The following is a 16341-nucleotide window of genomic DNA, read 5'->3' on the forward strand; positions in this document are numbered from 1 at the left end:
GTTTTAAATTACATGGCATTTATTTGGGAATATATTTCGTAGAACAGACATGCTTCTGTCTGTATTCGGCTATGTCATCTCCATAGCCTAATMAATTCTCTTTTGGGGTTTGACTGGTCTGGGGGTTGATCACTTACAAATCTCATGGTCTTGACTCTGAGTTGCAGAATTGGGATAACAATTCTATATATTTTTTTTTTACTTATAGCTAGCTAGCAGGCTGTCTGTTCATATTCAAATTATGCAGCCCAGGCTTTATGGTTTTATCTGTTGGAAAGAATTACAACAAGTACTGCATGCTGTGTCCAGAGATAGCAGAGGCTGAAGGACTGTTATTAACCATTGCCAAAATGGTGGCTTTTCGCACGCTTTTCAGCAGCCGTGGCATCACCCAGGTGGGTGCCTCATGTTCGGCAATGGAGGACCAGTWCCTATGGAYGAGSGGGTCCTATGGAGGAACTGGCCATCGGAGAAGCAGATGTGGTGCACTAATCAAGCATTCCGGGCCTGTTTGACAGACTGTCTTTGTTTCTCTCTGACTGTACCATCGACGCCCCCTCCGCTAAAGCTTCGCTGCCTTTCCAATCCAAACTGCCTCAACTCATCCGAAGCCAAATATAGACATTCAATCTCCATCTCTACCATCTCAATTTAAATAGTTAGTTTTGTTTTTTTATGTGTTTTAGGTTACAAGTTAAATCAATAATTATTAGCAATTATTATATTTAAGATGTCCTTGACTGACATACCAAGAACTGATTAACAAGAAAAATTCCACACGCATGTACGCACAATCAGGAATTGGGGTGTGTGGTTCAATGGAACACATTCTATCAAAATAGTTCTACGAAGAATACTCTAGTTGACTGTGCGAATTATAATAGGAGGTATTGCTTAAGGAAGGTTATTTTTCCACTATTGAGGACCAATATAATAGAAGGCAGCACTGAAGATTTGGAAGGTGGTAGTGTGGACACTATATGGAGGACCATAATCTTTACAGAATGTACCCATCTGTTAACAACCTGCATAGGACTATTAACAATACTGTTTGGTCATACAAATGAGGCCATGTAACATCTTTCAGGTTGAAAACCTTGATGCAGATACCTAGGTGTCATTTCCCCCCCCAATGCGTTTCCTTGGTGTGGAAAGCAAATGTCCCACCTCAGATTATTCCTCACCTCATTTACTGTGTCAAGGTCAGCTTTTGTGGGATGTGGAGGTGTTCAATACCACATCCATGTAGGCCGTACTGACTACCCTAACTGGCACATTGAATTTGCGACCCAAAYTCAAAAGAAAAGTTATGGCTCTCAAGTGTATACAGATTTAAGGTGCAAGTCTGACACTAAAAAGTATGAGGGTTTTTTCAGGAGTAAACAGCACACTTCCTTGAGTTAGTTTGGTTGCCCACCTCTCTCAGAGCTTCGGCGTAGGAGCTCATGTCAGTCAGGATGACCAGGACATGCTTCTCACACTGGTAGGCCAGGTACTCAGCTGAGGTCAGAGCCAGGCGAGGGGTTATGATGCGCTCAATACTGAGAAAGGAAAGACAAAGGAAGGAATTAAAGGTTTCCACCATTAACATAAAAAAGGTAGGGAAAGACAAAATAGACTAATAATACTCTGTTGAAAAGGTGAAAATGACAGGCTTGCCTTTATACAGCAATATTTTAGACACCTTATTGCKTTGAATTCCTGATTCCTTAGATGTACCATGAAAGCGTTACTTATAGGAGGGAGCTAGCGCACAGAGCTAATGCACAAACTCACGTGGGGTCGTTGGCTAGGTTCAAGAACAGGCAAACATTGTCCATGGATCCATTCTCCTCAAAGTCCGACTTGAAGAAGCGAGCAGTTTCCATGTTCACCTGAAAAGATAGGTTAGGGTGAAAAGGGTAGGTTCGTGATTACATACCAAGTTGATAGTAGAAGGCCTTGAACATTCTTCAACAAAAGCAGGAATATACTGTATAAGAGTCGCCCACGGACAAGAAAAAAAAAAAAAACACACGCCTATATCAGAAAAATGAGTGTCAGTCTACAATTATCACAAGAAATTAAGGCAAATTCTTCCTAAACAATATACAAAGAGCAATGTACTGCAAATAATGTTGCAGCTTACTGGATCAGTTGCTTTCTACTCAGGYTAATTTGACATGTTCTGATCGTATGTGAAAACATGGTTAAGTGTTAAGGCACTTTCTCCCTTCGCGAATAAAATACATCTGGGATTCTTGAAAGATGGGATAACATTTTTTCAAAATAATAATATTGAGGATATATTTTTTTATAGACCAAAGTATGAGCTATCACACAATGTAAAGGAACACCTGCCTAATTAAAACCTTATTTCATAAAATGCACKTAACTGGATTTATGGCAACTCCATCAGACACCACTTGAGTAAATCTGATTAAAAAGATGTCAGGCTATTCCATGAAAACAACTAGAGCCTACTCGCGCTTTGTAACCAAAATTWAAATCTTCAATTTGGCTTCCGAGTAGATAACACCGACATCACCCCAGTATTCCTGCCATCGGAGCAAGACGGGAAATGCAACATTCAAGCAGCCGGTCACAGCCGATTCTGACCGGTTTGTTTATAGCTGCAGATATGCGCCCATTCTCGGTGGTTGAGAAGAATTACCTTGTGAAAGTGCTCGAGCCACGTAACGAACTTCACCCTCTCGCATCCATTTCAGTAAACAGGTAGTACCCGCTCTATTTAAGCAAGCTAAAGCTGAAGTTGTCAKTTAATTGGCCAATGCATCCCGTGTTGTGCTTTGCCATTCCACTGCCAAAGAATAGCAGAGCACCCTTTAATGGTTCAAACAGCCGACCGCTCAGTCTTACCAGTGCTTAGCAAACTTTAAGGAAAAAAATGGTGTTTGACCAAATACAATGTTATTTTACAGAAAACAAAATTGGCAACGGACGTTCAGCATGCTTATAGGGTAGGGCACTCAACATGCTCTCTCTCTGCACCGACACAAATGACCGATGATTGGCTGAAAGAAATTGATAATACGATTGTGGGAGCTGTTTTGTTAGACTTCAGTGCAGCTTTTGATATTATTGATGAAAAAATGTAGGTGTTATGGATTTACATCCTCTGCCTTATGGATTGAGTGCAACTTAGAGGGTTTACTATAACAGAAGACTCCAATGCCAATTCAGTTGAGTGTGGTGTACCGGAGGTCTTGGGCCATTATTTTCTTCTGTTTTTACTAATGACCTTCCACTGACCTTCAATAAAGCCTGTGTCGATGTAAGCTGACGACTCAACAGTATACATGTCGGCTTCGACAGTAAAATAACTGACACCTTTAACATAGCGCTCCAGTCAGTTTTAGAATGGGTGACTAGCAATAGGCTGGTGCTAAATATATCAAAGCATCATTTTGGGACAAATCACTTGCTGAACGCTAAACCTCATCTTGATCTATTATTGAATAATGTGGCGATTGAGCAAGTTCAGACAACTAAGCTGCTGGGTGTAATCCTAGATAGTAAGCTGTCATCATCAAAACATACAGACTCAATGGTTGCTAAAAAGGGAAAAGGTCTGTCCGTGATAAGGCATTGCTCTGCTTTCTTGACATCTCAATCAACCAGGCAAGTCCTACAGGCCCTAGATTTGACCCACCTGGACTACTGCCCAATTGTGTGATCACGTGCAGCAAAAAAAAGACCTAGGAAAATTGGAGTTGGTCCAGAACAGAGCAGCAAGTACAAGGAGGGAGAATGTCAATAACATGCATGTCAATCTCTCCTGGCTCAAAGTTGAGGAGAGGCTGACTACATCACTATTGGCCTTCGTGCGAGGTGTTGAAGGTACTGAACTGTCTGTTCAAGTTCGGACACTCATCGGTATCACACAAAACATGCAATCAGAGGTCTCTTCACAGTCCCAAGGTACAGAACAAAGGCTGGGAAATGCGCAGTATTAAAATAGAGCCATGACTACATAGCACTCTGCCACCCCAGGTAACTCAAGTGAGCAAAAAAACAGATAAATTATGTAAAAACGTACAATAAATTATGTAAAAACGTACAGCACGACGGGGACTGTGATGAGACATATTTATATATATTTTGTATTATGTATTGCAGGGGTAGGCTACCCCTTCCTGAAGTGCTGCAGGTACTGTAGGATTTTGATCCAACGAGGCACCACACCTGACCAACTGAGCTAATTGATCAGTTCAATGATTGTCTCCATTCAACATCTGCCAGGTCTGTTAAATCAAAAACATGAAGTGCCTGCGGCACTCCAGGACCAGGGTTGCCTACCCATGATGTATTGTATTATGTTGTGTTCTGTATATTATGTATTCTATTTATTATGTTTTGTCTTCTGTTACGACCCAAGGAAGAGTAACCGCTGTGTTGGCAGCAGCTAATTGGGCATCCTAATAAAACGCTAAAATACTACAGATGGATGGACCTCCAGGGCTACAGAGAGCTACTTAACAGTGAAGTACCGTGCTACAGACATGCCCTCTTTATGAGTCACACAAGCGTGCATACATTTCTCTTTGTAAGAAAACATTATAGCATAGGCCTATACCAGGGGTTCCCAAACTTTTGGCCCGTAACCCCATTTTGCATCACAAAGGTAATAATTTGGTATGATCTTCTGTGTAGAAAATAACAACTGACAGTGTGCTTTCCCCCCCCAGTCTGATTATGTGCCTGATCTTGTCCACTGTTCTAATGAGTTCTGTGCAGCTTGTGGGCATTGTAGACAGTGTTCCTGACATTAATCTTTCAGGAATATTTTGTAGCTTAAAAACAGTTCAAAAGATAGAGCCACATTTGTAGGAAGAAAACGCTTTGTTTATTACAACCGTTTATTACTGACGTAACCCCGGTTCTATGAATCAAGCACGATTTCTCGCCAGAGTTTCTCTCATGACTCCAGGTTTAAATCAGACAAGCCCAAATGGGGTCACGGCCTCCAATTTGGGAACAGTGGCTTATACAATGTCTGAGCCATGTTTACATATTGATTTTACACGTCACTTTATTTTAGTGTTGTTGATGAGTAATTTAAGAATTCATCGTGTTATTCCTGATTGTGCTGTCCGACATATGACTCGGGAATAAACACTTAAATATTTTTTTTTTAAACTACAGTAACTGTTGGAATTTCATTTCATGAACAAATTGCATATTTGTCTTCTTTATTCAAGTGCTACAGTAAACTTCGTAGCAATTTTGGTTTTCCTCAGTTGCTTTGACTAAATCGTAATTAAAATGAACATATTTTAACCAAAATTAATACTCTATTTTTTTCTATATGGGAGATAGAGTTAACAGGTGAACTAGAGAACTATTCAGACCGTGAGGGGTCTTGTTGCGCTCCACGTAATCAGGAGATGAAGGTGTTCCCATAGTATAGCTGACCCTGCTCATTTTTTATTCATTGAGGATTTGACAAAACTGACAGAGTTGACCGAAATACCAGAGATAAATACTCCTTAAAGTCATGGGATCCTTTGTCAGTTAATACAGAATTTTTCAAACTTTTTGGGAGTTTCAAATGGTGATCCTTTGCTCCGGACATGGACATTTCCTGGCACAGAGCCGACATTGAACTGAATAATACAAACTAATATTTAGAAAACAAAAACATATTTTCCCTTATAAAGTTCCCCTAAAAGTAATTTTAAGATGAAATAATTAAACAAAATACATAAAAAAATCAAAATAAGTTTCCCTGCCAGACAAGGATTGTCCCAACCTTCAAGAATCCCTGAAATATGAGCACATCTTGTTTGATYCCTTTCACGTGAATCGTCCTGCTGCAACCCGTCAATTATTTAGTCGTAACTAGGATTGACCGATATTTGGGGAGAACTCTTCTACCAGCTCCTACTCCAAATATTGCGAAATTCTATAGAATCGTTTTGCGGCGTTAATTACTGAATAATTCCAGCCTGTGCCATTTATGTGCCATTAAATCCCAAACATGCTCAATGGGTGACATGTCTGGTGAGTATGCAGGCCATGGAAGAACTGGAACATTTCCAGCTTCCGGGAATTGTGTACAGATCCTTGCAACATGGGACTGTGCACTATCAGGCTGAAACGTGATGGCGACGGATAACTGGCACGACAATGGGCCTCAGGATCTCGTTACGGTATATGTGCATTCGAATTACCATCGATAAAATGCAATTGTGTTCATTTTCCATAACTTATGTCTGCCCATACCCAACCCCACCGCCACTCTGTTCAATGTTGAAATCAGGAAACCGCTCGCCCACATGAAGCCATACACATGGTCTGCGGTTGAGGCCGGTTGGACGTACTGCCAAATTCTCTAAATCGGCGGCAGCTTATGGTAGAGAAATGAACGTTCAATTCTCTGGCAACAGCTCTGGTGGACATTCCTGCAGTCAGCATGCCAATTGCATGCTCCCTCAACTTGAGACATTGTGCCATGTCACAAAACTGCACAATTTAGAGTTGCCTTTTATTGTCCCCAGCACAAGGTGCACCAGTGTAATGATCATGCTGTTTKAATCAGCTTCTGGATAATCCATCCACCTAACAGGTGTGGCATATCTTGGCAAAGTAGAAATGCTCCCTAACAGGAACGTAAACTTATTTGTGCACAAAATCTGAGAGAAATAAGATTTTTGTGCACATGGATCTTAGTCTTATCTTTTATTTCAGCTCATGAAACCAACACTTTACATGTTGCGTTTATATTTTTGTTCAGTGTATTTTACCAGTTTCCAAACTGTCATCGATGTTGACGTATGTGACGTTGTGTGAATATTTCCAAAAAGTGTGGGGGAAAACGCATCGGACTTGGTGTGAATGGTTTTGTGCATCAAAATTGGAAATACGTTTTCTCCGGAATTCGTATGGGGAAAAATGCAATAGTTTGAGAGACAGGGACTTTAAATATTAAAGGGGCAGCAGGTAGCCTAGTTTTTAGAGCATTGGGCCAGTAACTGAAAGGTTGCTGGATCAAAACCCCGAGCTGACAAGGTAAAAATCTGTCGTTCTGCCCCTAAGCAAGGCAGTTAACCCACTGTTGCCCGGTAGGCCGTCATTGTAAATAAGAATTTGTTCTTAACTGACTTGCCTAGTTAAATAAAGGTTAAATAAATTTTTAAAATCTGTTGTTTAAAGAGGCTTAATACACTGTTCTTTACACTGTGTCCTTTTCCTAAATTGGAATCTTCTTCTCAATGAATACATACGATTTAAAATGTCTTAATCCCTTTTCATACCCATCTGCCAGTACGCATTGCATTTCCACTACCCTTTCAGAGAGTTAGTGCTTATGTTACAAAGCCCTCAATGGTGTGTGAATTAACCATCAGCAGGGAGAGGATAAGGGAGGCCAGAGGAGCAGAGGTGGGGGTCACTAACATCTCTGCCACAGGTCACAGAAGACTCCCCACACAGTGTTAAATAGTCAAGCGCAGAGCAGCTGAACTGGAGAGAATTTGATACTGGCTAGCTAAATGTGTTCAAGACTGCTGAATAATAACCGGAATGGCCAGAATCTGCTCAGAGGAGCAGAAGTAACAGGGGACTTAAACGCTAAGTCACCTGGTGAATGAGAGCGAGAAGAGGGGGATTGTCACGGTGGGGTTAAAAGGGATTAGCCTAACACTAGAGATCAGATAAAGAGAGAAATATTTTGTCCATCTAGTGCCGCTCAACTCACCCCCATGGCAGCAAAGACAATGGCAAAGTTATCATCGCTGTAGTCCATCACATCCTTGGATTTCTTCACCAGGCCAGCCTGACGACAAATCTGGGCAGCAATCTGAGAATCAAAACATACACAGGATTAAAAATGACGTCTTGAAACATTCACGTTGATAAAACAGCCAGTCTATTAAAAATGACTGGACATCAGCGAGCGCCCCGTCCAGCTAGCTACAGGAGCGGTGCGTGTGTTTGTGTGTGTGCACATGAGTATGCATGTTTGTGGGGTGTTTGGGTGTGCATAGTTGAAGAACAACTCTGTGATTAGGAATCGAGAGGGGAGGAATTTCACGCTTAATGTAATGGTTGCCACCTGTTGATCCGGGCTGACCTCTCATTGCACCCTGAGCTGAGACACCTGGCCCATAGAGAACCACGGCAAAAATGACCCCATGACATCTGTTTAATGAAACGAGAAATGCTTTATAGCATTCCAGTGACGCGAGAAGTCGACCAGCATCATTAGTCAGACAAGGCGTACCCTGTTCACTGTTTTTAGTACAGTGGGACACTACAGTGGGCTCTCTATCCAACTTCCCTCTTTTGATCATGCACTTCCAGATTGGAGGATCATTATTTTATTCCCATTCAAAACTGTTGCTAAATCAAGGGACCGGATTTTTAAAAAATTAAAAAATMTAATGTATACACACCACCCAAAATCAGTGTCATCCTGTTGCTTCAGTGGGATTCTATGCATTTGACTGAGGCTCCCCCTCCGCCAGAATCTGATCGCGCATGTTTCAGTTTGGCAGTCTGCCCTGACCAACAACACGGCTTTCTGTGAACACAGAAAAAACTCAAGTGTTGGGCCTCCATTGTCTGGCCTGAAGGTCATAATGAGGCTGTTTGCAGACTGATGGCTGGTGAGAGGACAGCCACCTCAAGCGTTAAGGGCCTCATGGCTGAGCTACCGATCCTATATTAATCAGTGCCCTTCACACGATCGCCTAATCCCCTCTCGCCATCATTGTCTTATTGGTTTAATTCGTTTCCCAGTTCAACCAGGGGGCATCAGCTCTCTCTCCAAGGCCTTAGAAAATAGCCTCCCTTCAGTCATGGAAAACCATGGCCACTGTCTGATAGTTCATATTGTCATATCGAAACTATTAATCTCGTTTCCAAATCAAATGTGCAATAGTTTGGTGGTCTGAACTTTTTGGGTAAGTCCTTTAACACTGATATTTCTCATCTTGTCCCTGAGATTTAGTGGAGAGGTTAGTAGAGAATGATCAAACTAACACCGAACAAGGCTTGTAATAAGAGGGGGGGGTTTGGTTGGTCAATTCTATTTTTAGACTGAGATTCGGAAGTCCAGATGGCTGCCATGTGCCGATAACTAACACACTGACACAGAGGCATGGCTCTGAGTCACGCTTTCATGACACAATAACATCTACTTAAAACTAAATCATATTCAAAAGATTTTAAGCAGTGCCTTAGAATATGGTGTTATGCCACCTTCAGGTTTCTCTTTAGTAGGTTTAATGTGTTCATACCATTGACTAAACAGGCTGTTAATATAAGCCTACAATTAAATGGAGAACAAGCATCTAGTTAACAGTGTGTCTGATACACAGACTATCCAATGTGACAGGCACATGATTGTGTGAAAACGACATGTATGCCATTTAGCAGTGCATACATTTTTATGTATGGGTGGCCTCAGCAGGAATCAAACCTACACCTCTTGGCACTGCAAGTACCATGCTCTACCAGCTGAGCCACAAGACCTATGCTCTCAATTGACTCCAAGTAGTCCAATATGTAGGCAGTAAAATTATTAAATGTGTTTGGCATTCTGGAGTCCTGTGTGTGGAGATGGAGACAGGGTGAGGCAAGGCTCTGTGTGAAATAAGAAAATGCCCTCCACAGGCAGTAAAATGTCACAGTGGATTTCTGAGATGTCCTCCTGACCCACTTCGCCGTTTCTGCCAGTTCCTGCACCACAGGGCCAAAACAATAAAATCTTCTCAGCCCATTAGCACTATTCATTTAAACACACGCGCACACGCACACATACATGCATTCACTTGCACACTTAAGTGCGGGCACACTCCACAAGGGGTGTTTGACAGAAAAAATAAAGCACAGAAGAATAGATTACTACAAACCAAAACGGATGACACTAAATTAGAATCCCCTGGCTGCGATAATGCAAGTTGCTGAGGTGTCCAACAGAATGAACTGCCTCATGTTACAGATCACATTGTTCTGTTAGTGTTTGAAAGTCCTCTCCAATGCTATTGACTGAGGCTATAAAATGGCAAAATGCAGCTTAAGGCACATATAGCTTATTTGTTTGTGTGGCCTAGCCTTGTCAGAGCTAGCGTCTCCATCGTACCTCGTTGTGGGGGAGGCCAGCGGCAGAAAAGATGGGGATCTTCTGACCTCGAGCAATGCTGTTCATCCCATCGATGGCAGAAATACCAGTCTGGATCATCTCCTCAGGGTAGATACGGCACTGAGGGTTGATGGGTTGGCCTGGGACAGGTCACAAGCAGAGGTTCAGAAACACAAACCAGAGGGTAAGCCACTTCCAACCCAGGTATTGGCCAGGTAGAAGTAATATACAATGCCCTCCATTAATATTGTCACCCTTGATAATTATGAGCAAAACGGGCTGTGAAAAATGCCTTTGCTGTTTATCTTCCTGGTCTTTCATTCAAAATATTCACAAAAATCGAACCTTTAATTGAAGTAAAATGATTAAAATAAATACATGTAAAAAATATTTTTCTCCGAAACGTGTGCCACATCTATTGGCACACCCAAGAAATTCTTATGAGTAAAATCTAACTGAAGTATATTCCCATTCATATTTTACATTTAAGTTCACCTGAGTGATTAGGAACACTTAAGTGTGGTAAGCCATGACTTCCTGTTTCACTGGGGTATAAATATGAGGTGACACAGGCCAAGTTCCCATAGTCATCCATCACTATGGGAAAGACCCGAGAATATGTGCTCTTCTCTTCAACTCATCCCACAGGTTTTCTATGGGGTTTAGGTCAAAGGACTGGGATGACCATGGCAAAACCTTGATTCTGTGGTCAGTGAACCATTTTTGTGTTGATTTTGAGGTGTGCTTTGGCTCATTGTCCTGCTGGAGATCCAACCACGGGTGCCAATACTAGTGGAGGGCACTGTAATGGATATAAATGGTAGAGTTGGCCTCATAATAGTTTCAATTCAGCTATTTAAACTATGTGCCGTTGCACACAAGTAAACTAGGGTTTAGAAAATAAAATGAAAGAAGTACACGTGTGGGAGATGTATGAAATCCCCAAACGGTTTCACATCAATACATGGTCAGAAGATGGAACAAAAGGTCAGAACGGAAGTCAGGGTCAAACACATTGTTGCCTTTAAGATGGCAGACTCATGACCCTCTTCAGGTCATCTATTCATTGGGATGCCATGCCTACACGATGGCATGCTACACGTGAAAAGGGACTCGGGGATGGGATCAACAGTCAATAAAAGAGACAGAGTTTGGCCTTGTGGCAGTGAGATACAACTAAAGACTGAAATCCCACTATACAAGCTACAATATAGCTTCACATCTAGATCCACTAGCAGAGTAGAGATGGACGCTTATCCGTTGTGAGCTCAGTATATTATGATTATCGTCAAGGTACCATGGTTCTATTTTTTTTATCATGTCAGGGTCAATTTAATTTCACCACAGACAATGTTATCTAGGAATATTTTTCACTTGGTGAATGAACTGAACTATAGCTCCGTCCTACCCATGATATCCAGGTAGTCTTCAGCCAGCACAGTGGGGCCACGGTCAATTGGCTTGCCTGAGCCATTGAAAACACGTCCTGAAATGAAAAAGCGTAAGACATTCTCTATTGGTTTCATTTCATAGTACATGGATTGCCATCAACATAATTCTCTCTGCCTCTGATTCCTTAATAAATATGAGCAGTTATTTCAGGTTTCAGCCAATAGTGGAGATACTGTATCTAACATTTTCATTCATTTTAGGCCCATTACTCAGAATACTCTAGCAACAAATGGTTCACTCTCTACTAATCAAATACACCTGACCTTGAGTCCCAATGATGTGGTTTGATATTTACAAAAGGTCATACAAGCCTTAGATTTTCTTCAATGTTTTGTTCCCCTAAGTCACGTGTGGGGAAGACTCAATGCAGGACTCAAATTGAGGAATTAACAGAGGTGAGGTAAAAATGGAGCAGAACAATTGTATTAAGCACACTAAGAGAGTAAAGCTTACAGGGTATGTTCTTCTTTGTGTGAGAAAGGGGGAGGAGGAAACAGTTATACAGATTGATGAAAACAGACGTAGAGCAGCCTAATTAAGTCTTATTCAGTAGTGGATTTCATGCTTCCTCCTGCCTAGCACCCACGGGATGCCACTCAGCTTGTTGGAGGGCTCATCTTACCCAGCATGTCCTCAGACACAGGTGTGCGCAAGATGTCACCGGTGAACTCACAGGCCGTCTTCTTGGCATCAATACCAGATGTCCCCTCAAACACCTGAAAATGACATTAAAACAGGAACTTTCAGTTGTTTGTGGTGTGTACGCGCGTTTGTGTGTGTGCGGGGTGGGGCTCACCTGTACGACGGCCTTGGTGCCAATCACCTCCAGCACCTGGCCACTCCTCCTGGTGCCATCAGGTAAAGTCAGATGCACAATCTCAGCATACCTGGGAAACTGCCACATAAGATGGAAAAACATAATTTAACAAACATGTTTCTTACGGTCTTTCAAAACAGGAAACATACACAGCCATCAATAAGGCTAACCCTGCAGAGAATAAGAATAAACAAGCCAGAACACAAATGATTATAGAGCAGTAATCTCGGAAACCCTCCCAAAAATCTGGCATAATTGCATCAGATGCTCGATTAAGTTCTGGGGGGTGGCGACGTTAAAAGGAAGATAAACGCAATTTGCGAAGTCTCCACCCCCCCTTAACGGAAACTCTCTGCAAGTTTCAGGCAAGTCTATGGGTCAAATGTCCCCTCCCCTTCCGAAATTCAAATGATGCGAGCATTGAGATATCGTGATTGGTCCAAATGATCAGAGACGAACAATCTGCATACCGGAACAAAGTTCCTCATTATCAGTCACATGCCACAGCCTGTTGACAGACGTTACGATACCAGTTATGTTACGTGCATCCACGAGAGATTAATAGAGAAGTAATGTTACGTCTTCAGTCACCTTCACATTATCCAGAATCACCAGGGGGCCATTCACTCCAGACACAGTAGAATAAGCTGAAATAGAGAAGAACAGTCCATTTGTTTTGCATCACGAACCACATTTTAATCCACAGTTTTTATGCAAGTCGAGTTGTACCGTATGGAGAAATTTAAAAAATCACGACAGCTGTGATGGAAACAGGAAGTTTCGGTACAACTTTATATGCCGACACATCATTTGTTTGTTTGACATGGTGGGATCTTTCTGTGTCTAAAATTAATTATGCAAGAAATGTCAGATGAAACTCCTTTATGCGCAAATATTGATATAATAACCATCACATCGAAGTAAACTTGAAGTCACAATAATACGGTGTGTGGTCCACCCACTAGGGAAACCATGCAGTTTATTAGGCTACAGATGAAATCAATTATGATGAACTTCACAGCGTGAAAGCGGACAGTGATGAGCTTGATGCACCTTTCAAATAAATGTCAAGGTCTTATTCTGGTGACATGGTCGATGCTTGACTGTCGTTTGACAAATATTCTCGCTCTTATGCATAATAATCTCATGTAGACTAGCCTTCCAGCACAGCATCTGCAAGCTGATGGCTAGAGCACATGCCAGAGTAGGTACATTTGCTATTTAACACAACAGTTTGTGACAAAACTAAAATCGGGTTAAGTTGAAAATGTAGTGGAAACGCATTGAACTTTTGATTGGGTACAAGAAAACTTCAGCGAAAAAGTACAATGTGTGTCACACACAGATTTTTAACCGCAACAAATCAGTTTGGTGGAAACACACCACTGGTGGGAAAATGCAATATTTTCTTAATTCAGATTTTGAATATTCACATGAAAATCTGTCACTAATTGGATGGAAACCTAGCTATATAGGCAAAATTGTTTTGTTTGCAAGTAGATCAAAACCATGACCTTCAGTATAGGGGGTAAAAAACATGAAAAACATGTCCACCAGACTCAAGAGTGGGCTTAATGTTAGACAAGAGATGCGACACCTTTGAACCAAAATGTTAAAAGCAATAGTGATGGAGGTTAAGAAAGGGGCATGGCTTTTTTTGCATGAAAGCCAACAATCATATGGTAATAAGTAGGCTAGTGTTTTTTAAGGATACCTATGTTAGTAATTACAAAGTGACCTTTCGTAAAGGGGTTTAAATGGCTTTCATGCATTTCATGGCCAAATGTCAAGGCCAGGCAAATGGAAAGGAAAATACATGAAATATACGCACTTTGAACATAAGGGGAAAATGTTATTTACCTAGACCAAAGTCTACAATTTCTTAAACAATAGGACAGACATGCAAAGGTGATTGTTATGGAAATTAGTGAATTTCGTAGAATTATAACTTAGCACAATCCATTCATTAATTAATTCCCTGTACTCACATTCACCCCAGTGTCTCCACTTTTGCAAGCTTGTTAGGTTTTGTGGCTCCAACCATCTCTTTTGTCTGTGCAATAAGCAATTAGCCTAATTATTAATTCCTTAAAATTACTTTCACCCATCTCCAAAACATCAGTTTAGGTGGATCAAGGATTCAGCACTCTTTTGAGTTCACTTGGAACCAAGACCCTAAACCACATTGTAAATACACATATTAGAACACTAACCGCCTCAGGGAGGGATGTGGCACCTAAGGGCCAGGAGCTCTACACGACCACAGTGCTCAAAGCCCTCCCAAACTGACTTTCTACTACAGCATAGGTGCATGGGCACATTTCCTGCTTCCAAAACACACACATACCGGCACATCCCATGAAAATGATCACAAAACAAGGCAAGGCAAACTAGGCGATCAAGCATGTTTTAACAAAAACCCAAGAAAACAAAAAAAATGTTTTGGTGGATCTTTAAATCTGAACAAGGACTTTTAACCCAATGAGCCTCACCGTAATGCCTGTGCGTTTTGGACTTCTAACCACTTTTAAACATTGCGTGTTCATCTGCATCCGTAGATACCAACCATTAGTCAATGTGATTAACGGGTGCTGAGCTAGAGTGATGTTTGTGAGACAAGGGTGGATCCCGGCCTTTTTACTAAAATGTCTGTAGAGTCCGAATGGTTTGAGCTACAAACTATTAAAAGCTGACACCCTCACGAACACGCACATATATGACACTCACAAGCGACACAAGACTGGTTAGAAGATAAGCGGTTCTTCTACTTAGAAGACAATAGGAAATCCTTGGACATAGTTTATTACAGTAATATAGACACTAACAGTTGTGGTCAAACTCCAAACAGTTGTCACTGACTAGTTGGTTTTCCCACTGAGCAAAGACTTTCTGTACCTACAGCATTCATATACATTTAATTAAGGCTTTTGCTGACATTATTATTATTATTGACAGTTGTCAATAAAACTCATGAATGCAACTTTTATGTCAAATTGGTTTGTCTTCTACTTGTAGCCCTGGTTGTCCTGAAAATAAAATGGTAAAAAACACTTCACTGTGAGGCTAAATATAAGGGCTGGACATGCAGATAAATTTAAGTCAGATAAAATGAAAAGCAGATTTTTGCTGGGGTCTCGGGACTGATAGGGTTAACTAGCCAAACTCACCACACTGTGCATTGAGGAGCCCAAGCTGTCAGTGTCATGGGAAATATACAGGTGGATGAATAGGTGGAGGCGGGCCTGGAGGCTGTCATTAAAGGCCCAAGTAGAGACAAACAGAAGAGCATGACTGTGGTCCAAACTTTGTCCTCTTACTTTCTTTGGGAAAACATTAGCTCTGCTGACATTGGAGCCAATTTGTCAGTGTATGTAAAAACGTGCGCCTCCGCCTGCTTCTCCTCGCACATCTGTAGCATGTGAAGGCGAGGAGAAGGGCCGTATGGGGGGGGGGGGGGGGGGGCGCATTGTTTCCACCAGGTCTTCCATCATGGCCTCGTTTCTTTTTTTGTGTGGACCGTCAATCTCTTGGCCAATATCAAAGCTGCAAGGAAATTAGAGCAGACTGGTTCTAACACTGAGCACTAAAGCCTGGCGGGGTGCATACACTATGCCACTAATTAGGCAGCGGCCAACAAATAACCTGTCAATGCGCTATAGCCATTTCTCACACACACACACACACACCTGCATTTCAACCCCTATTACCCAGCGTAAGAGAGAGGGGGGCGAGAAAGAGTGTGAGAGACAGATGGCGCGCTCAAGTGTGATAAAAAGAACCACCACAACAGAGGGGTGCTAGTTGCCCTTCATTCTCCAAATAAACTGCCTCTGCTCTGACTATCAACCCCCTGCACTAGGAGTAAAGACATTTGTAGAGTCGAAAATAGATTATTTAAGATTCTAAATTCCACAATGCAATTCTGCAGCACCTCATCTGAACCAGATAGATAGAGACAGAGCCTACCCATAAAAAGGCAATTACA

The 16341-nt window shown here is 41.7% G+C and overlaps 1 protein-coding gene across 1 annotated transcript in view; it reads right to left on the reverse strand.

Moving 5' to 3' along the window:
• Window positions 1-16341, reverse strand: part of LOC111977820 (V-type proton ATPase subunit B, brain isoform) — a 47978-nt gene that overhangs the window by 14771 nt on the left and 16866 nt on the right. Inside the window, exons 2-9 of the mRNA XM_024007520.2 lie at window positions 12948-13003; window positions 12336-12434; window positions 12162-12255; window positions 11496-11573; window positions 10088-10227; window positions 7700-7801; window positions 1777-1874; window positions 1418-1541 (exon numbers count right to left, since the gene is read on the reverse strand). Coding sequence (XP_023863288.1) covers window positions 1418-1541; window positions 1777-1874; window positions 7700-7801; window positions 10088-10227; window positions 11496-11573; window positions 12162-12255; window positions 12336-12434; window positions 12948-13003 — 791 coding nt within the window. The remainder of the gene's footprint in view (window positions 1-1417; window positions 1542-1776; window positions 1875-7699; window positions 7802-10087; window positions 10228-11495; window positions 11574-12161; window positions 12256-12335; window positions 12435-12947; window positions 13004-16341) is intronic.

Source organism: Salvelinus sp. IW2-2015, linkage group LG18 (assembly GCF_002910315.2).
Source record: "Salvelinus sp. IW2-2015 linkage group LG18, ASM291031v2, whole genome shotgun sequence".
Taxonomy (NCBI): domain Eukaryota; kingdom Metazoa; phylum Chordata; class Actinopteri; order Salmoniformes; family Salmonidae; genus Salvelinus; species Salvelinus sp. IW2-2015.